A 23,084-nucleotide genomic window follows, 5' to 3' on the forward strand; every position below is an offset into this window, starting at 1 on the left:
TCAGACCCTAGCACATAAACTCCGCTTTTGCGTGATTGTTAAATGGACAGTATCAGTTCGTTTCTTCTCTGCACCAAGCTCCAATCTTGCGTGTATCCTGCACGCACCACTGACTAACCAGGGAATGCCTCTGAATGTTATAAACAAAATGCGGCATGGAAAACGGGGGCTGCAGCCTACATCTCCTAGTAGGAGCACCTTTTCTCCTTGCAGCCGCTTCGCCGACAGTGTTTTCACCCAACCGCTTGTGAAGTAGTTGTGGGATTCAAGCGATTTATAAGCCTTCATTTCCTCCAGTGTCGCGAAGCTTGAAGAGAAAACTAGGCAGTTTACAATGCATCCGTGCGAGACCTCGGGGAAAGCGCTAACGTCCATCGTCGTATCCGCACTCAGTCGCAACGTGTACGGGTCCACATCGTCGCACAGTTTCACTTTTTCTTGATATCGTGCACGCGCCGAACCGATCAGTCCTGCGTAAAATGCCTCGTTAAACGGAGGCCTATACTGTAAACGGGTGGCATTTCTCGCGAGGAGCGGTGAAATCCGCTTAGAAAACACAGTGAGACCGCATAAAGCGCACACGATCAGATGCGAAGGCGGCGCGCGCGGTGCTCCGGCATGGCGCGGACGCAGCGACGCGGGCGGACGTGACGTCACGTGCAAGCCATGTATAGCCTTACGCTTTGAAACAGAAACTCGATATGGCCGGCGATGAATAGGACTGTTATCACCAGTATTTATGTGATGCTTAACAATTGAAGTCTGGCCCAATTGTCGATTGTTGAGGTCGAAGATGTCTTGGTAAGAAACCAAAAGGCGACACAGAGCTGCTGCTTGTTCAGGCAATAGGTCCGCATCAATCATGGGACTAAAGGTTGCGTCAAGGCAAATAGCATCCTGCGGAAATTGTGAAGAATCGGAGCAGCCGTCTACTGAAAACGCCGTAACGTGGTCATCTCCTATAGCACGCAGCGTTGCAACCGATGTGCCTTGGGGTAGAACTTGCTTTGTTAGGCCAAAGTTGACGACGGGGAGGCATGTCCGGTTATCGGCGACGGTTACGACCGAGTGGGGCACAGTGATATGTCATATATATCTGAATTCACGACAGACATCCGCCACGTCAAGGGGGGCGACAACGAGGTGGCAGACGCCTTTTCCCGGAACCCTATATAAGTGTGTCCAGCAGGTTGATCTCTCCACTTTGGCAGCAGTTCAACGTGAAGACGACGAGCTAAAGAGCCTGTTGACCGCAACCACTGCCCTGAAGCTGCAGTGGCTGCGAATTCCCGGATCCGAAGACAGAATTTGCTGTGACATAAGTATCGGCAATTCTCGCTCGTTTGTGCCTTTCAATCTCCGTCACCACGTGTTCCAATCGCTGCACAGACTCTCTCATCCAGGGATTAGAGCCACACAGAGACTGGTGACGGCAAAGTTTGTCTGATCATGCATTAATCGTGACGTCCGGCGCTGGGCACGTGAATGTGTAGCCTGCCAGCGTTCCAAGATATAGCGACACGACACACCTTGACAGCACTGGGAGCACTCCCAACCCCGGACTCCCGATTTGATCATGTTCACCTGGACATTGTTGGCGAACTACCATCCTGCCACAGACAGACTTATCTGCTGACATGCGTAGATAGATTCACCCGTTGAGCGGAGGCCATCCCTATCGTGGACATCACCGCTGAATCGGTTGCCAGTGCATTCCTGTACCATTGGGTTGCCCGCTTCGGGGTGCCTTCCACGATCACAACGGACCGTGGCCGGCAGTTCGGCAGCATTACTCAGCCCATCGGTGCCACTCACATACGTACAACGGCGTACCATCCCATGAGTAATGGCATGGTGGAACGCTTTCACCGTCAGCTTAGGGCAGCGCTCACAGCAACCGAAGAACACAGCTGGGTGGAGGCGCTCCCACTCGTCCTTTTGGGCATACGGTCCACTCTAAAAGCAGACATTGGCTGCAATGCCGCTGAGCTGGTCCATGGCACGACACTCCACTCTAAAAGCAGACATTGGCTGCAGCGCCGCCGAGCTGGTCCATGGCACGACACTCCGGCTGCCAGGGGAGTTCCTTGTGCACGGCTCAGACGAGACACCTACGGCTTCCAGTGGTTACGCACTTCGTTTACACGATATGATGAGCAAACTTCGTGCTGTGCCCCCGCGGTATCCAGGGACGCGGGCTGTACATGTCGACCCGCGGCTCACATCGTGCCCATACGTGTTTGTGCGACATGACGCTGTTCGGCGGCCTCTTCAACCACCATATGACGGACCGTTTAAGGTCATCCGCCGTGGGGACAAGCATGTCAGCATCGATAAATGCGGCCGCCAAGAGGTTGTGTCGCTTGACCGTGTCAAGCCAGCACACATGGACAGTGTCTCCGCCAAGAGAGCCCCCGCCTTCGCCAGGGCCCCCAGCTGCAGCGCAAGCTCCAGAGGTGCTCACGCGACGTACGCAAAGTGGACGGTGCTCAAGAACCCCTACTCGCCTGCACCTTTGATCACTCGCTGTAGCGGCCGCGAGAGGGCCACAACGTTCGTCGGAAGGGTTCTGGCCATGAGCTGTCGTAGCGTTGGTGTGGTCCATGGTCGTCTCTACCACAGGAGCGTATGGCAGTATCACGTCCGAGGTCACCGAACTGTGGCGACGAGCGACCACGTAGACCGGTAAAGTCGCCGGCTCTCGCGGGAGAGGAAAAACTGACACCCGATCTCTTAGCATAGCATTTTAAATCTGTCTCGGAACGCTAGCCTGTGCCGGTGCGTGCCAGCCACTCGTGCCTCGTGCAGACGCGAGCGTCTACGTAATTATCATGCGTCGCCGATGCTGCTGCCGCTACAAAATAATTACCTTATGACACATATTGCAATTAACAAGTTTTAGCCAGGGAGTTGGTAAAGCGCATCGAAGTGAAAGAGAATTCACAACTGCGTTTTCGGGGTTGTCCCCAACAGCACACTTTCTCAGTAGTTCCGTGCAGCAGTGTGGAAGCTGCGGGTGCCTCGAACGATGCCGAGGGCAAACGCATGTAAAAGTATCCGTCTGCTTTTTGTGGTCCGCGCAAGCATCTGCGTTTGCAGGCCTCGCAGCCTTGGTCCTGTTGCAGGGAACTATTGGGACAAAGTGAGGTGTAGCGCTCTTTACACTTGGAACAACCGTATATGGTGGTCATACATCAAGCAGAGTGCCCTCAAACGGGGGCGATGTGACGTCAACGATTGTCCGCAGGTCTCCAGCACGTGCCGCAACTACACGGACGGCGAGTTCTACATCGCCGAGGAGCCACTGCTCAAGTTCCGCTTCGTCATGTATCTCAGCAAGAAGATGGACACGCGTATGCAGAGGGGCATCAACCAGAGGTGATCACGTTCAATTATACAGAGGGGGTCACTTTTGACCCTTTTCACAGAGCAGTTTGTTCTAGAGAAACGAGATGGCACTTTCGGCGGCGCGCAGCACGTGGCCTCAGCAACAGCGCACGAATACAAAACCATTACCACTTCTACCTTGTTTCTGTTAGATCAGCTGTCGGCAATACAACTGAGTTTTGGCTAACGCATTGTGCTCCATTCATGCTGAACTGAATCCTGTGGATTGAATACGTGTGCAGTAGTTGGCTGCAAAAATAGTGACTGGCATATAAGAAATGGAATGAACCTGTGCGGCCAAGCTCGCGGACCGCTGCTGCAACTGTCCATTACTGTTACCAGCATGTCGAGATGTACGGCTTTCCTCGAGGATACAGAAATTTGGTCATCCGCCAGCGTTGTATCGCTAACTTTCAAAGAAATGGCTTCAGCCCCGGGACGTCGTCAAGAGTGAGTAACGCTCAATAAACAATAGCAAAGTGAGTAGCGCCGCTTCCTGTCATAGTAAATTTCGCGCACGGTATCTACACACATCTACCCCAATTGGCACAGAAACTTACGCCCACTCTATCACCAACGTGTCAATTAAGAGTAAGTAAATGGCTGTATACTTGAATATATGCACTATATACGCACACACCGACTACACCGATAGCGCACGAATGGTCGAAGCTGAATGTTTCGTGATGGTCCACAAGAGTAAGCGAGTTACTAGCGATAATAAATCTTTCCTACAAGGTATTACACTGTACAAAACAGCTGTGTTTCAAGCCTTGTGCACAGCAAGAACAAATCTATCGGAACTCGGCACACCTGCCATCGATTAGGCACAAAATAATCAGATAGTGACCGCACCGAGGAACTTCACCGAGTCAGAAACGTGACAAGCCTCTGTTTCAAAATATTTGCCAAATAAAGAATGAAGAGCAAAACGCACTAATCCCGATTCAATTCATGAGCGGAAAGTTTGGATAGCTTGGAATACGTATTTAGCCCCACTTTTAAAACAAGCACTATATATGCTGCTGGTACCGTTTAGACATAGCTAAATCAGCTCAGAAAGTGCTTTTGCATGCTCTCTGAAGCTATGGTCAAAGCTTTGTGTCTCCTCCCAGTCACTGTCTACGATATATCCAGAAACAGAGGTTTGCTAAGCCACACAGGCGTCATACAAATCCATTGTAAACACGGAGGCAGTTGAGGCAAGCAATGGACAACGTTAATAGAACCGCAATGGACGCGTAACCACGTGATCAAACATGGCAGCGCCCACGGGGTCGCTGCGAAAAGGGTCAATAGCGGGCAACACTAAATATCAGTTACGGAGTCATATTGTTAAACTCTTTGCATTCATCTGCAAGAAGAATGTTTGCTACAGTGGACAAAATTAAAGCCGAACACATATTCTCTTTAAATATCGTGCCAAAGCCTCAGCACCCTTACGTTACCAAGATGGGTTGGATTTCAATGCATGTTCCCGTATTCGGGCCAGAATGTACGTTTGAAATGCCGAGTTGGGTCTTTGCTTCATTTAGAATTCAATGGGGTTTTTAGCGATAAAGAACTAGGCCCGAGTAAACACTAGGGAGTTTTAGGTTTTGTGCTCCCAAATGGCCTTGGGTACCCAAGAGACCTTAATTTGCTCATTCAAACCACCACACCCTGCTTGTGTTATTTTGTACCAGTTCTCTTTTCTTTTGTATACATTTCTTGCATTCTTTTATAAAACCGGCGTTTTGCATCCCCATACTTTGGGTGCGCTCATGATGAAGACAGGTGCTCGAGTCTCTGGAGAGAAAATATAGGCTGTAACGGTCTCAGATCGAGCAAAGCCAAAAATGACCCATACACAATACCATTGTCTCAGGCATAGTGCTAGACGCACAATCTTATGAGATCTTTTCTTAAAGTCACTGATGTCCGAAGTTTAAACTTCAGGTTAAAAAGTATGCTTGGACAGAATTCAAAGGAAAGAACCACGTGTCATCCACACATCCAAGTGTCATCCACACAACGAGGAGCTCAACGACAGCCCAAATGTCCACCAGAGATGACAACATTTAGCATGTGCGTGAGATCATTCTTTACTGTTTCCCAACAGGCGGTGTGCTATAACGTTGGTCAAATATAATAGTGCCGATAGTTTTGTAAACCTCCCCATGGAAACTTTACACTAAGCAAGAGCATAAAGCATGTTCTGAACATCATAAGATGGCACATATTGACAACAGCAGGTGACGTCATGGTGTCACGCGCGTTAGAGACAGCTGTAAGTGCAGCAGGGAACAAAATGACCGAAAGAAACAAACATTATTTAATTTCCTAGAGTTCGTGTCTTGTTGAGCAGTGTTCCTTGTATCACACCTAGTATGTGGCATGTTTCATTCTTACTCAAAATCCCTACAAAGATTAAGCTAGGAGGGAGCGAAATGGTATATGAGGTAAACCTTAAGGGGCTCTGAAACACTTTTTGAACATGATACAATAACATTGCCTATCTCTAGAAGAGGCTGCTGTGAATATGCGAGACGAATATTATTGCACTGCATGCAGCAGAGAACTTAGAATATTGCGCCAAAAGCAGAGAAAAATTGCTTGCTCTCGCCTCCGCAATGTCGTCATGCAGCGTCATCGCAGCAGCGATGCCCATCAGCAGCTATTGGCTGATTTTATGATCGCGAGAACGCTTTCAGTAGTACTATCACTGCTAATTTTGATGTAAACGAATGAAAAAATACATGCCTGCGAATTCAAAATGAATGAAAGATTGTTTCATCCTTGCACTGCCTAGAGAATCTTCACATGCGCACGCCCAGTTTTCGGGTAGTGACATCGCCATTACCACTCCCACTATAATGGCCGTCAAGGTAGCGTAGTTGCTATCTACAGCCACCACCAAATTGGGCAGGCCGCCATTTTGATGATAATTTAAATGTAACATTGTCAACATAATCTAGTAAGCCTAATCATCGATTGAACTTCGCGGAATATGCTTTGTGTGCTTCGCTCCATGCAATCACGGTAAACAAACTATTCTCCGCGCGTGCACGGAACACTTATGTCTGCCTCAGCCGGCGACGCAATTTCGCCTCAACTAATCACAGCGATAAATTATTTGAAAATTAACATTTTTAGTGACTTAACTTTGACTGTAATCATTAGTTTAAAAATAGTGAAACAAATCAATGCATGAACATATATGAGAACATTTGTTTTTTTGTGAGAACATAAAGCATATTTACAGTCTCTTTGTGTATGTGCGCTCCCAGAAAAAATAGGAATAAACATTCAAGGCACATTTATTATGCTAATGATTTCACATAAGCTGTAAATTTATCACATTTGCCAACTTAATATCATCTAACAAATGAAATTTACGGAACTGCGACTATGTGTTGGTGAAGAGTCAAATATATTTGTAAACTTCGTGCTTCAGTGTTTTTTTATTGCAATAGCAATTATATGGACACTCCAAAGCAGATTTCTGCCGTCGGCATCGCCGTCGTCGTCGCCGTTGCCATGAGGTTCCGTATGACGTCAATGGAGATGAAATCGTCGCCGCGCGCCGCCGAACGCTGTATGTGCGAGTGAAAGGGGGCGAGAGACGCGCTCTTTCACGGGGAGTGAACCCACGGCGGAAAACAAATGTGCGTTCTGCGCCGTGCTTCCTTAAGGGCTGCAGAAGTAGGCGTCTCTTTCCTCCTTTACAATCACCATATAGGAGAGCAAAAGCGCCTTCTTCCGAAGCGCTAAAGGCGGTGGGGGGGGGGGGGGGGGGGGGGGAGGGAAGGGAGGTGACTTTAGCTGCGGCACCAAGTGCCTATTTATATCAGAGGCTCCGGCACCAGTCAGCAACGCCGCACGCATTTTGTGCGAACGCGGGCAAAACGCCGACGGCGTCGACATTAGTTCTGCGTGTTGCCGGTGCTGCTCCATGTCCAAGTTTATACAGCTGATAAAGCTACTATCATTTACTCCGTATAGCTCTCTGCAAATTTGCTATCGCAATTGATGCTTCGCCTTTCAGGTGAAACTGCGACCACTTTTTTTTCTGTCTTTTCTTCTCCAGCTTTCAGCAATATTAGTAATGTGGGCGTTTATTACGCACATCTTCCTCATCTGTATGTTATCATCATCATCCTCGCACATTTACCTATCCTCCTCTTCGCCTGTATATGTGTTCATCATCATCGCCTGTGTGCTGCGCTGGTTCGCTGACGAGCTCCCGGGCCTAATAAACGTCGTTCCAACCGAGACGTCACAAGTGGTGGAGTGTGCTCTTCGGTCCTACGTCCTCTGGCCGTCCGGTCTGCCTCCTGGAGCTTCGTTCAGGTCGCCGCTTGCGCCCACCGTCAGCTAGCATGCCGCAGGACGTGCAGCCTGGCGCCCCTATTGCCTCCATTCCGACATCGCAAGTGCCTCCTTCCTTTATCATCAACAGCGCCCAGCGTGACCCCCATCTCTTCGCTGGTCTTCGCGGAGAGGATGTCGAAGACTGGCTGGACGATTATGAGCGAGTCAGTTCCGCCAATCACTGGGATGATGTTAATAAACTACGCCATGTCTCCTTCTATCTGTCTGGCGTGGCGAAGACGTGGTTCTTTAACCACGAGCCCGAATTGACCGACTGGACTCTCTTCAAGCACCAGCTTCGTGAAGTGTTCGGCACACCGGCTGTTCGGTCCACTCTAGCCAAGAAAAGCCTCGATGCTCGCAAACAACACCTGGGTGAGTCGTACACCTCCTACATCGAGGACGTCCTTGCACTCTGCCGACGTGTGAATTCTTCAATGTCGGAGTCGGACAGGGTACGCCACATTCTCAAAGGCATTGGAACTCTTGCCTTCAATGCACTCGCCACTAAGAATCCGGCTACCGTCGCTGACGTCGTAATCACTTGTCAGCGCCTCGATGAGCTCGAGTCTGTCCGCCTACAGCCCGACATTGACGATGCCCATTCTACGGGGGACCATGACCTACGTACACTGATACGCACGCTCATACGCGAAGAGTTACAATCGATGGGGTTAACCTCACCTTCGACGTATCCCAGCCAACCTTTTGGTGCGTCATTGCGTGACGTTATCAGGGAAGAACTGGCGTCCTTGACCTGCGCTGTGCCAGCACAAGCTCCTGTCCCTCAAGCATTACCAACTACCGCACGACCGACATACGCGCAAGTTGCTGCCAAGCCTGTCGGCCACGTCACTTCTCCGTTGCCGCTACCAACTTACGCGTCGGTTGCTACTGCGCCCACGGTTCACTTCCCGTCATCACCGCCAGAGCCTTCATCGGCCCATCTGACCTCCCTGTCACACGGTACACCGAACACCCCCTACTACCCCCCTTGGCGTCCGTCTCGTCCTACGTGCTATTATTGTGGCTATCGCGGCCACATATCACGCTTTTGCCGCAAGCGCCAGCAAGACGAGCGTCGGGGCTACGATATGTGTGAGCGCGATTTTTACAGTGGGGCCTCTTACCAAGGGCGGCGTTACTCTTCACCTTCGCAGCGCTCTCCATCTCCGCCTGCATCACCTGATGCACGAGGCGCTTACCGTTCGGCCAGACGCCGTTCTCTATCACCCTACCGCCGCTCATCGTCACCACTTAGGCCTGCCTCCCTTACCTCTACCGTTCGCGCGGAAAACTAAGCGATGCAGTTTCCGGAGGAAAAACTGCATACACACACAAGACTGAAATTCCTCCAGCGCGCCCATCCAATATGATTCGTGTGTACGTTGAAGGGGTGCCCGTGGATGCTTTAGTGGATACTGGTGCGGCTTTGTCGGTTATGAATGTTCATTTGTGTTCCCGTCTGAAGAAAGTTACGACGCCTTACGATGGTCCCACGCTGGTTGCAGCCGAAGGGAACACTATTCGACCTGCTGCCTTCTGTACTGCGCGTGTACTTATCGATGACATTCTCCATCACGTACAGTTTGCTGTGCTATACCCGTGCTCTCATCAGCTGATTTTGGGATGGGATTTTCTATCTTCTGCCTCTGCTGCTATTTGTTGTGGGCAGCGTGTGATACACCTTACCGACACCGAACACTTGCTTGGCGAAGAAACCCACACGCCACTTCACCTGACCGCTGCGGAAGATACGGAACTACTCCCAGGACAAATCCAACTAGTTACTCTCCTATCCGACAACATTGACCATGGTGACGTCTTGGTGTTCCCTACTTCACGTTGCCTTACTAAAGGCATAACATTTACATCAGGAGTTGTTCGATTCCACAATGGATCTGCACTGGTCACTGCCATGAACGCAACTCCAGAAAAAATCCTCCTTCCGCAAGGCACAACCGTTGCATCCGTCGCCGATCTGGAGCCTGTCTGCGTCTTGCCACTTACACCAGTCTCTTCTGGGGACCCATCTTCTGGTGATTCTTCTTCGGCCGCCGCCCTTACAGCAGTCATCAGCACTGACTTGAAACCCGCGCAGACGCAACAGCTGCTGGCTTTGTTGAAAAAGCACGCCAATTCTTTCGACGTGTATTCGTCAACGTTGGGCCAAACAACCGTTGCAGAGCACCGCATTCTGACAGACAAAACATCTATCGTACGGCGCCGCCCATACCGTGTGTCTCTAGCCGAGCGGAAAATCATCGAAGACAACGTCGCAGACATGCTGGAACGCAAGGTAATTCGCCCCTCGGCTAGTTCTTGGTCGTCACCTGTTGTCTTGGTCCGCAAAAAAGATGGCTCCGTGCGCTTTTGCGTCGATTACCGGGCGCTCAACAAGATAACTCGAAAAGACGTCTACCCTATGCCGCGCATTGATGACGCCCTTGATTCCCTCCAAGGTGCGGAATACTTTTCCAGCCTGGATCTGCGTTCCGGCTATTGGCAAATCCCCATGCACGAAGACGATAAAGAAAAAACGGCGTTCGCAACCCCAGATGGACTCTACGAGTTCAACGTAATGCCTTTCGGGCTCTGCAACGCGCCTGCGACTTTTGAGCGCATGATTGACACCGTGTTGCGTGGCCTGAAGTGGAAGACCTGCCTGTGTTATCTGGACGACATTGTCATTTTTTCATCCACATTTAATCAGCACCTACAACGCTTGGATGAAGTTTTGACGTGCCTCGCCCGCGCTGGTCTTCAGCTGAACACCAAGAAATGCCGTTTCGCCAGCAAAGCCATTAAGATCCTGGGTCATGTCGTGAGCAGGGATGGCATTCAGCCGGACCCTGATAAGACTGCTGCAGTTCTTCGCTTTCCTCGTCCTGACAGACCCAAAGACTTGCGCAGTTTCCTTGGCCTCGCCTCTTATTTCCGTCGCTTTATCCAGAACTTTGCCTCCATCGCAGCTCCATTACACAAGCTACTAGCTTCCGGTGTACCCTTTCTGTGGTCCCAGGAATGCGAATTGGCATTTGCACGCTTGAAGGACGCCCTTCACCTCTGCACCTGTGCTTTGCCATTTTGATGAGGCCGCACCGACTCTCCTACACACAGACGCTAGCGGCCGCGGTATAGGTGCTGTTCTTCTGCAACGCGACAACTCTTCGCGAGAGAGAGTCATTGCATACGCCAGCCGTGTACTCAGCGCTTCAGAAAAGAACTATACGATCACTGAGCAAGAGTGCCTGGCTATTGTTTGGTCGATACAGAAGTTTCGCCCTTATCTCCACGGCCGCCATTTCACCATCGTTACGGACCACCACGCTTTATGCTGGCTTTCCACGCTCAAGAACTTGTCTGGACGCCTGGGTCGCTGGATTTTACGCCTCCAAGAGTATGATTTCGAAATCATATACAAGTCCGGGAAGAAACACCAAGACGCCGACGCTCTTTCTCGCTGCCCGCTTCCTACGGCCCCGCTCGACGCCTCTGCAATCGCTTCGCACGTCACCAGTTCGACCGACACTGCTACGGTTTCCTCCCTGGCCTCTATGTACGAACTGCCTTCCGACGATGATCAGCCACTCACCTCTCGTCAGCTGGCTGACCCGTACTGTCAACGCTTCATTCATCACCTCTCTGGGGCTTCTCGTCCACCTAACGCGCGCCTCCGTCGCCAGCTCGCACACTTTAAGCTGGCCGATGGCGTGCTGTATCGCCGTATTTACCATCCTGACGGGCAACGCTGGGTGCCAGTTCTACCACGCTCTCTCCGACTTCGTGTCCTCAACGCCTTTCACGATGATTTGACAGCTGGCCACCTTGGGTTCCATAAAACCTATGACCGCATTCGAAGTCGTTTCTATTGGCCTGGCCTTTCTGCTAGCGTCGCCAGATACGTCGGTTCCTGCTCTCCCTGCCAGCGTCGCAAGCTCCCAACATCTGCTCCTGTCGGCCAATTACAGCCTCTTCCGTGCCCTGCAGCCCCGTTCGAGGTTGTTGGGATCGACCTTTACGGGCCCCTTCCGGTCACTACTGCTGGCAATCGATGGATAGTGACTGCCGTCGACCATCTGACGCGCTACGCTGAGACAGCTTCTGTGCTTACTGGCTCTGCTTCGGAAGTTGCTCACTTCGTTCTTGAAGCCATTATTCTACGCCATGGTGCTCCTCGTGTACTGCTCAGTGACCGTGGAAAGGCGTTCCTTTCCCAACTGCTAAACGAAGTTCTTCAAGCCTCCGGCACAGCCCACAAGACCGCTTCTAGCTATCACCCCCAGACTAACGGCCTGACCGAGCGGTTTCATCGCACCCTTGCCGACATGATCGCCGCTTATATTCAACCAGACCACAAAAACTGGGATGTTCTTTTACCATTCGTCACTTTCGCCTATAACACGGCCGTGCAGCGCACAACTGGCTACTCGCCATTTTACCTCGTTTATGGACGCTCCCCTACTTTCTTTCTGGACGTTTCATTCTTCAACTCCAAGGCTAATACATCTCTATCATCGTGCGAAGAGTACATTTCCCGACTCGACCACTGTCGCCAGCTTGCTCGCCTGAACACAGAGGCCAGACAACAAGACCGGAAAAATATTTACGACGAATGCCATCGCGTTGTATCTTTTCGACCTGGTGACGAGGTCCTGCTCCTGACTCCTGTTCGCACCCCTGGTTTATGCGAAAAATTCCAGCCACGGTTTATCGGGCCGTACATAGTCCTCAGACAGACTTCGCCTGTCAACTATCGCGTTACTCCTCTTGACGCCCCCACAGACCGCCGTTGCCGCAATACCGAGGTTGTCCACGTCTCCCGCATGAAGCCCTTCACGCGGCGTGCCTCGACACCTTGACGGCCGGCCAGGATGGCCGCTTTCACGTCGGGGGGAAATTAGTGTGGGCGTTTATTACGCACATCTTCCTCATCTGTATGTTATCATCATCATCCTCGCACATTTACCTATCCTCCTCTTCGCCTGTATATGTGTTCATCATCATCGCCTGTGTGCTGCGCTGGTTCGCTGACGAGCTCCCGGGCCTAATAAACGTCGTTCCAACCGAGACGTCACAGTAAAAAAGTCAAAGACCTAAATAAATCTCTTGCTGAGTTGCCAGAAATGAAATTTCTCAAATGCATCATACTTATTTTAAATCAGTCCAGTGATTGTACTATGATCGAGAGCATTTCTACGCTTTACATGTGTCTGAATGGGAAAATTGCAGTTGATTGGGAGTAAACCTGCCTCTTGAAGTTGAATGGGCAAAAGTTCCAATGCGTGGTGGTTCCTCTGAAGTCCCCAGATAATTTCTAAAGCAAAAAAAATTATATCTAGGAACATTAGGCTCTCCATGCCTGTGGAAACCACATTTTCGCTTACGCTGCACTATCGTAATCTAATGTAATTGGTCCGTGGCAGCCTCCAGTCTTTCACATAGCGTACAAATTCAGTCAATATACCACAGAATTAGCTGTATACATAGCATAGCAAAACAGTACCATACTCCTCATGCATACAAATGATGCCGGCATCACTTCCCATCACTATCTCTTGATGTGGGTCAGCCAACATTTCTTTCTAGTAGTTGGTAACCTTATTTTGTATGTAAAGCATGGTTTCAGTGGTGCTACAAGGCCTTTTGAATAATAATCGATGGGATTTATTGTACTTAATCTGCACTGTAGTTTATGAGGGCGCAGAAGCAAGGGTTTCTGGCTTAATTTTGAGGCATTATTCATTCTTTCCACATCAATTGAAACGTCAGCATACAGGGCCACGATCTTGCAGCAATGCCTCTCTCGATGCTATTTCCTTTCATGCTTTTCGCACTTCATCGGTGGTCAGAGTAACGCTTTGCCTGCATTATCAGTGGGATCAGCTGGCAGTGAACGGTGGATGGTAAGAATGGCATAACCTGAAGGCATTGTTAGAAAATTGCAGCCCTGATCTTTTTGTATTCTTCCACTGGAATGTCACCACCACAGAAAAGAACCATAAGTACTGCACTGCTACTGTGAAATGAAAAAGTGCACAAATAGTTCGAAAATAGACCACAAACACTTTAATTTATGCTTTCACACATGAATGCACACTAAATTGCCTGCATACAAGGCAAAAAAAAGCTGTAGCAAAGATAACGTATGCAGTACATGACAAGCTCCACATTCAAAACTGACTCGCTGAGGTTTTCAACCTCTTGACCTGGTCAAATGACAAACACATACATAAAAGAAATTTAAAAAGCAGAGAGACTAGGCCATTACAGACCAAAAATTACTTCAGGCAAGATATTAGTGGCAGATGACATGTTGACAGTGAAGGAAGCCTAAAAGAAGTTGATGCCCAATAGGACATCGCTCAGGACAACCATGATAGCATATTGCAATACATTTTCACAAGCAAGACTGCTCAGTTTAAGCCCGTATGCAAAAGCCCCGCAGGTGCTAGTGAGATAAACAAATACTCCCTAATAACACAAACACTTGTTCGAAGCTCCGATTCATTTAGTGAACCAAAAGTTATTTATTGCAATCCAGAATTGAAGCCATAGGTTTTGTAGCCTGTTCATTTTTAGAAGCTTGATGGCCAACGAAGGTCAACCAATTAGCAACTCAACCAAACAGCGCCAGGACACTTCAGAAGATCTATACTCGCACCAGAAACAGAAGCCTTAATATCAGTCATAAAAGACGTCGGTAGTACTTTCCAGGTATTTCTTGAATGTTGAGATGCCAAAATTGTTATGTTTGGAAAGTACTTCACTACATGCATGTGCTTTCATTGAATAAGAGCCAAAACTGCCACAGTTGGAACCTGCAAAATGTCATGTGTTGACACTAAGTCACCAAGAGCAAGGGGTATTAGAAAGATCAGAAATGCACAAACATAATACCTATTACATCTTTTCACTCACAGCTCTCCCCAGGCATGCCGAAGAACTGAGAGATTAAGTACATAAAAAAGAAAAAGAAACTAGTTAAAATTTACAAGGAAAGAATTTACAAGGGCATCAGTGAAGACCACAAATGCCCCTTTTCACTGGTGCAGTCTTGACAGTAAATTTGTTAAAGACTATACAATGACAAAACAAAGCCACTGGAAGGTTGACTAGGACATTACTGTTACACACTTATTGAAGTATATGCCTGCAGAGGTTATATGGTTCACGAGTTGGACAATTCATACAAAAATACAAAAGCTGCAATGACAAGTGACACAAATTGTGTTTAGACTGGGAATCTGCATAAATTGAACCTGTGCCGCCAAGGACGCAGTGACAAGTACATATATCACACAATGCTTAGGAAACGATGCAGCGCAACACTGGCCAGTCCGTGTCTCTGCCTTCTCATGTTTATCTGCGTTGTGCTGTATCTTTCCCAACACTGGGTTTCATACACAGCAGGCAATGCCACAGAAGGTACACCAACAGTGCGATCATAGAAATCTCACTCCATGCATTTCGCGGTGCAGTTGTGTTTTACTTTGCAACGCTTTCTACAAAATAGTAACTGCCTCATACATTACACCTACAACTTGTAAACATTAGCTCGTGCGAAATCACATGTTGCTTGTGCACTTTTGTACTTACACTACGCGACATATACTATGTCTTGGTCGGTAGCACAGTTGGTCAACTGTGACTGCTTCTTGCACGAATGTGTGATTCTGCTCATTCGGTGGTAAATACGTTCAGGTCTGCGACGCCCTCCATGTGACAATTATGCCACATTTTGCGACACAAGAAGTTTGACACTTAATGTTATATTTAAATAGCCGACTCATCCTTGCATGCTTCTTTCATATGTGGCGCACAATTCTTTGGCCACGAGCTCTGCTTTTTTTAGCTTTGCTAGCATTACCTGCTATGTGTGAAACGGAGTTATAACCACTGTGAATCAACTAACCGTGCAGCAACTTTTATTGAGCTGCATTGTGTAATAAATGCACACTGACGCACTAATGCAACGACTCTCTCGCGCACGCTATACCACGCATATTCTCACATCACCACTCAGTGCCAAAAGGGGTCAACTATCACAGTTTAACTCACAAGAACTCTCTCAGAAACAAGGACTTCCCTGCAATTACAGACGCACACTAAACAATCACAAACAAAGGTGCTTTCCATTCCTGTAACACCACAGGATGATGGGATGTGCAGCAAACTCCTGTGCTTTATTGTAACATTGCAAGACGATTTGGTGTTTCATAAAATCTTAGCAATCAATAACTTACCCTAGCAATGTTACCAACATAATTTTTTAACTGCTATAATGGAGCAGTGCAGCGTGCCCATTAGGCAATTAATAAGTTTTATTTGTATTGTATTGGTATCAACAAAATGCATTAGGCAGCAGCTGCTTCCTGTTTTAAGACCAGATCTATAGGGCTATTAGACCAATACACCTATGGGACCTTTTTGAGCAATATTGTTATTGGTACCCATAACATCCCCACCATAGGACCTCAAAAGCTGTTCAATTGGAATGTTTTGCTAGGGTATATTAACTAAAACAAGACAAAATAAATGTCTAATAAACGCCCAATGCGTTACGCTACTTGGGCAAGTATAATTCATCCAAGCTACCATGAATCTCGTCAGGCACGTTGTTCAAAGAAATTGCCCTCTTTAGCTGCCTGTCACAACCGGGAAGTTTCATAGCGATTACTTACAATAGTTCTTTCCACCAAGCTTCACGCTGACTCTTTCAAAATTTCTCCAATAAGGTCAAAACAGGGGCCCATCAAAATGTTAGACATACACTCAAAACTGCAGAATACCTCTGTGTGGCGGCTTGCACCTAATTATGCACTGCTAAGAACCAACCCTGCATTCCATGTAAGCCAGGTTACACAACGAATACGAAAAATTCAGTTTGCATGGAAGCTGTTATTGCGACCAGAAGCACTAGAACATGTGAAGACAAATGCAGACGTACCAGCAAAAATGAGATGCTTAGACACAGACGCACAATTTCAAACAAGCACCATTCTGGAGAAAAAAATTTTGGAGTTTGCTTAACACTTATGTGGCCAGGGCAGAGCAAAGGCAAAGTTGCAAGCATGGGGGTGAATTGCTTGCAATGTGGGAATTTATATTAGTTTCGGTAATTGCTTGCCTAGCCCTTTTAGAGGCAGTACGGAACCGCCATGGGAGAACTGGTGGGTGTCTCATGTAGAAACAATGTACGAAATATGTACACCCCTCCGAGGACATGCCGGTGAAATTGAGAAGTTGAAGAGCCACAAAATGATGTCCGTTGTACTAATTACAATTCACCTCGAGGTTTGATGCGAGTCTGAATCACTTGCCAGAAAAACACAAAACTAGTGAATGTATAGACATAAGAGTGTGTACTTGGATAAAGCCGTTAATATTCGCTGTAATAGATATGGGGCTATTAGTTGAAATAGCCATGGAGCTATGAGTCGCGATACATTGACATTAGTGCTGGGAAAGTTGAATTTTAATAGCAAAATAATTGCAATTTTGTCAATACAGACAACGACCGATTGTTCAGACACCGATAATTTGGACATGCTTGATTATTCAGGCAGTCCCATGACACCGCCACTAGCCGCATAGACATAATGTATAAGGACGACTGAAATTTCGGACACCTCACAGCGTCTCTTGTAATAATTCAGACTCCACCTGAATGACCGTGCACTAATATGGCCACCGATTCAGTCAAGCAGAAATGGCGATATTTTCGTTTTGAGACTTGGCCATTATGGTCGTAGGCCATGTCGCCAGTGCTCTGTGAAACCGAAACTTGCAAAGCCTAGTTGACCTAGTAGCGTGCATTGACTGTAATTCGGTCTATCTATAGCAACAGCACGACAATGGTCGTGCCATGCCTTTTGTTCAATTCTATGACACTCTTATCATCCACTGTTCATGGCTGGCTGATCCCGTTGAGATACGTGCAGAGCGACGCCCTGACAAGTGATGAAGCATGAAGAGGAATAGCACAAAAGGCATTGCTGGAAAATCAAGGCCACAGAATGTTTAGGCCAAGGGCAAGTGTATGTGTGCACAGCAACACGCGTTGACAAACTTGGGCCGTATTCATGAACGAGCGCTTTTGATACTTGTATTTCTGTAATATTTTGCGTGACTAACACCGAAAGCATCGACAGGTGGCAGCGTTTCCGCACAGTGATAAGATAGCATGCTTGCCACTATGCAAACAATAATGTCGCTTGCAGATGCGAATGTGTCTCGTGCACATCACACAAAAGATAGCATGCTTGGCACTATGCCAATAATACCTTCGCTCCAAGACGGCGACGCGTATTACGTAATAATCACGCCAAATCAGAGGGTATCTCCAAACGTGGCGATCCAAGAATATGGCACATCTTTTTTGGCCACTCGCGGAATAAAGTCATTTACTGTAAGCCGAATCCGGTATTTTGGATGCCCGATTTGGCAATTCCATCGAGTCCGAATTAGCGGTTGGCAACCGTATAAAAGAATGTGTAGAAGCTAAAATAAAATGCAGAACGTGCGTAGTTGACACCCTTTACATATTGAAACGTGCATTAAAAATTCCTTTCGGAGTACAAAATGTTAATGCATGAATATTTATCACAAGAGAATTCAATTTAAAGGTTGCCACGGCCAAAAAAACAACAACGTACCGAAGGGGAATCGCATTACCAGCCAGCGTCGACGGAATGGAGTAGTTTTCTGTCGTATACGGTCGTCGAAGCCACAGCAATCTCGCTGCAGAGACTGACTTCAGTGCAAGGCTCGGAAGAGCTTGCAGAATGTTTGCGAATGTTTGGACGTGTTTCTTGGGGGTTGACCCTGGTGTTTGAGGAGGTTCGAAAGTAAGGGGGATGTGTGTGTGTAGGGGGAGGAAAGAGAAAAAGCTCACTAGTCACATTAACAGCTTCTCTAAACATTGGGTTGCGATTCTGCAATGTCAGACAAGTGTGCCAATGTGTTTTTAAACAGTGCAGTACACACACCACCAGAGTCAGAGTAAACAAACAACCAACCAAACAAAAAAAGGTGTGCAATCATCTCTCAATGCTTACCACACTCCCACGAGCAACACATCTGAGGAATGCTGGTTGCAAGCATAATGAGGAGCAAAGAGCAGGAAAACACAATGTCGAGAAGTGCCCGGTGCTCGTGGAACTGTGTGTAATGCATGTGTAATGCCCCTATTTATGCAAGGTGCATGTGACTAGTTCCTAGACAAGTACGTACATAACCTTCAGCAGTTGTTGCTGCATTCTCCAATCCAACATCATGGGGGAGCTCCTTTGAAAACATGACGTTAGGACTGTTGCCAGTCTATTCCAACCTGCCACATGCAATTTTAACTCTTATCAAAAGTGACCTAACCTGTAAGTGCAACTAGTCTCATCGTCAATACATTGGCTTCAGCAACATTTTATGTTCTAGCACAGTTAATGACCAACTGTTACCTTTAAGTTTGCATATGCCAGTATAGCTTGACTTCACTTCTTTTCTTTCACACACCTTTCCAAGTGCTTCTTGGACACTGATATCAGACACTACACTGCGTGACAACCTAAGAATTCAGGACATGCTCCGCCTGTGACCTGCGCACCTGCCCTCTGTTTGAATTTGAAATGACCGAGAAGAATAAGTGGACCTGAGAGCTTAGTTTTTTTGTTAGTTACAACCATATGAAGAAATAGACAATGATGCCAGAGAAAGCAAAGAGGGAATTATTGGCAAGTTTAATTGAAATATAGAAATAAGGAAAAAAAGAAATGAAAGGCGATGAAAATACAACTTGCCGCAAGTGGGGGCCAAATCGACATCTTCCAACTTTTAAGCATGCAGCACTTCACCAAGTAAGCTACTAATTTACTAATTAAGCTAACAATTTAGCAACTAAGCAGCAGCCATCCTTCCGTCCACTTGCTTGGGCATTTGTGTTTGTATGCAAGATTAGCCTTGGCACTGTTAGACAGCGCTGCTCACAGTGACATCCCATCTGCTTTCTTTCATGTGGTTGTAACTGAATTTGAAAGTAGTCCACCTCTACCATAACATCACAGAAATGGACAAACGTAATTGGTTGGTGCACCTATACGAATTCTCTGACTTGGCCAATGGTGTCCTGGGCCCTGTGCCCTTACAATGTCCACTACTACAACAATTTTCAAGAGGGTGCTGCCACACCTTTGGCGCTGCCTAAGGTGTTGCCTCAAAAACATTTTACCTGCATATGACACAATCGAGTGGCTACTAAAGTTTGCAAAATACATGGGCACCAAGAAAGAAAACCGAACTTTCAGCCTAGCATGTGACCTAGACAGGGCACTAGCATGTGACCTAGACAGGGCAGTATCACACTGAGGTGTCAACTCACCAAGGGTTGAACACTGGTGGATCCAGAAGAGGGGGGGGGGAGGGGGAGCTCTCCCCCTCCCTTTGAGACATGTCGGCACTTACAATTCACAAAATTGAGCAAGCAGTGAGCCCCACTTCACTGTTCTCTATTTTTCGTGCGATGAGGGCCATCCTCTAGCATGCTCCGAGTACAAAACTGCAGCTTTCCATTCTGAGAGATGTGTGCTGGTTGCAAGGATGTCCCCTTCCTTGGTTCCCTTGTTCAGTAAACCTCAGTAACCGAGTGTGTACAGTACACGCAGCACTCGAAAGAAAACATGTGGTTGATAATCAGACCAACGTAACTTATATGTATCATCGAATTAATAGTAAAAAAAAGAACTATTCTGGCAGAAAGCATTGAGGATCATTGTCAAAGTCAATAGCTTTCCAATTACCCGCTGGTTTCTTGTGTTTCTCCTCCTCCTTCCCACCTGCATTTCCCTCTCATCTCTTTAATCTCCTTCCTCACTCTTGTAACTCTCTACCATGTTAGATCGCCATCCACCAACCATGAAAACCCGGGGAAGCAGCTAAAGAATGCTATCGCAATAAAAGCTGATTAGCGTGATGTGTCATGGCTGACTAATCATGGTAAAAAACTTTAGCTGCAGCCTTCGTGTCAAAAGTAAGAAGTAATCAGACCCAAAATACTATCTGGTGCTTTTTTTTTAACAATGCACTGTGCTGTACACTTTGTGCAAACAGTATGTCAACAGGCAATGTTATAACAGCAGTCGTGAACGGCGCCTTTCTCAAAACAGGCTGGTGTGGTTGCGAGAGATGGGCATCATGGACCGCTGGATTGCCCAGATGCTGGGCAACTGGGACCACTGCCGCCGTGATGGCAACCGTGTCACGCTGACCTTTGAAGACACCTACGCCATCTTTGTGATGTGGGCTCTGCTGGTGACCGCCTCCCTGGCGGCCTTTGGCTTCGAGAAGCTCCGATACGCCTACGGCGCCCGAAAAATCCGCCTGCATTGAGTGGTGGTCAGGCACATTTTGTTAAAGCACAACAGTTCCTTACTGAAATTATAAACGGGCTCCTCTGGCACTGTGATTGTTCAGCTAGCTTCGGAAGGATGGGTGGAATGCATGAATTTGTCTAATGTTCATATCGTGGCTTCAAGGATTTTTCTGGCATTACTTACTAGTACATTTTCTAAATTTCCAAGCAATCATATTTTACAAATACAGAAAGGCAATAAGTTTATGTGCACGTGCAGAATCACTAGAGGTGTGTGAATACCGAACAGTAGATTTCCAATCGAATATCTAATCAAATCAAGAAAATAAAAAGCTGAATATCGAATACCAGAAAATTTTCCACAAAAATAAATGCTACAAATTGTGGGCAGGAAAATGCGAGTGCTGCACATGCTAAGGAGTGTTCTAGCATTAGCATAACAAGAATGTAGCAAGCTATCAGTAATTTAGGTATATAAAAATCAAGATATCCAGTACGATCTACTTTTATTAAAGGGAACACCAAATTAGTATTCCAGCACTGATTACAGTTCAGTTCTAGTACTATATGAAGGTCTCGAATATATTTTTTGATCAATAGAAATTCTGTTGAACAAAATCAAGTGCTATGTTTCCTCTGAAACTAATGAATTAGTGACGTTCTGTCGTACTGAATAGAAATGGTTCTCTTTCCTTACCACGGGGAAATTGGCTGTTTTTTGTATGTTTGAGTTAGGAATTTTTTGTGCAACAGCCAATAAGTTTACAGTGTCATGCAGTATATAAAAGTGAAGGTAAATGAACGTGCTTTCAAATAATATTTATTTTAGAAGAATACAAAATATTTATTTGCATAAAAAAATCTTAAACAAAAGAAAACAAATTTTCAGAAAAAAATTGCAGTAAGAAGTAACATCTCTGGCAAAAATTTTTTTTTAGAAATTCCAAAATATACAAATTGTTGATATATCCCTTGGCAACATTTCTTTAAAGAATTATGCCCATAGATAAAGTACTCTTGAGTTAAGAAAAATTACATGACACATAGTGAAACATTCAAGTTCTTGGTCCTACCTACCGATCTTTTTTTCAAGAAAAATATTACTTTACAGCATAATATTATATACAAAAACATGAGTACTAAGCGCACATTTCAAAAGTACATTTCATAAAAGAAACAGTAATTACAATATACGTAATAAAAATTGCCAAACAGAAATAATGAAATTTACGGCAAACTTTCCTAATGATAGACTTATATCTTCAGAGAAAAAAATTCTCTACATTGGTTTGTCAAGGATATGCATCTGTGCATATTTGTTGGTGTTTATACATATAGCATAAACAACCTTTGCCGTAAAGGACCGGCAAAAAAAAATTTAGAGCTCTCGCGAGCCGCTTCGGACCCCTACGGAGCGTCACCCCGAGGTCAATGCCCGGATCTCTCTAGGGCCGAAACTGGTGGCAGCACGTTTTGTCCAAATGAACGGGACATACCATAAATAAAGAAAATAGTTTCAACACCAACAGGGCAACTGAACCAGCTGTAGATATCAATAAACAAAACGGGAGGCGAAAACGAAACTTGCCGGCGTGTAACAGCTGATGTTCCCGGCTGATCTGCCGAAGTTTCCTCATCTGAACTAAACTCCGATGACGCGACATCGACGTCGGAGTTATCATTGCTCGAAAAGTCCAACAGATCACTTCTAGGATCGTCGGGATCAAGCAAAACTGCTTTCTTTCGAGTGCGTGCGGCACCAGATGTCGACGGCATCACGCCGCTCAACCTTTGAGCTCATGCGCCCTTTAAAAATCCCCGCCACGCGGTAAAAATGTGAACCGCAGACAAACGGAAACTCTACTTTGTATACAATCACCGAGATGGCGCTACGAGTCCAGGCACGCAGCGTTTTTTTTAAAATAGGCTCTCAAAAACTTCGGTCACCGGTGATCGATGCTTAGCGCCGTGGTAAGGAAAG

General features: G+C 46.9%; 2 protein-coding genes across 2 annotated transcripts in view; one reads left to right on the top strand and one right to left on the bottom strand.

Moving 5' to 3' along the window:
- Positions 1-23,084, top strand: part of LOC119448886 (probable glutamate receptor) — a 44,122-nt gene that overhangs the window by 17,830 nt on the left and 3,208 nt on the right. The window contains exons 7-8 of the mRNA XM_049666546.1: positions 3,248-3,378; positions 20,898-21,123. Of these exons, the coding sequence (XP_049522503.1) occupies positions 3,248-3,378; positions 20,898-21,120 (354 nt within the window). The 3' untranslated portion in view covers positions 21,121-21,123. The remainder of the gene's footprint in view (positions 1-3,247; positions 3,379-20,897; positions 21,124-23,084) is intronic.
- Positions 13,787-23,084, bottom strand: part of LOC119448887 (N-acetylglucosamine-1-phosphotransferase subunits alpha/beta-like) — a 51,006-nt gene continuing 41,708 nt past the window's right edge. Inside the window, exon 8 of the mRNA XM_049666547.1 lies at positions 13,787-21,111. The gene's annotated coding sequence lies outside the window, so the exon portion shown is untranslated. The remainder of the gene's footprint in view (positions 21,112-23,084) is intronic.

Source organism: Dermacentor silvarum, chromosome 4 (genome assembly GCF_013339745.2).
Source record: "Dermacentor silvarum isolate Dsil-2018 chromosome 4, BIME_Dsil_1.4, whole genome shotgun sequence".
NCBI classification, from domain to species: domain Eukaryota; kingdom Metazoa; phylum Arthropoda; class Arachnida; order Ixodida; family Ixodidae; genus Dermacentor; species Dermacentor silvarum.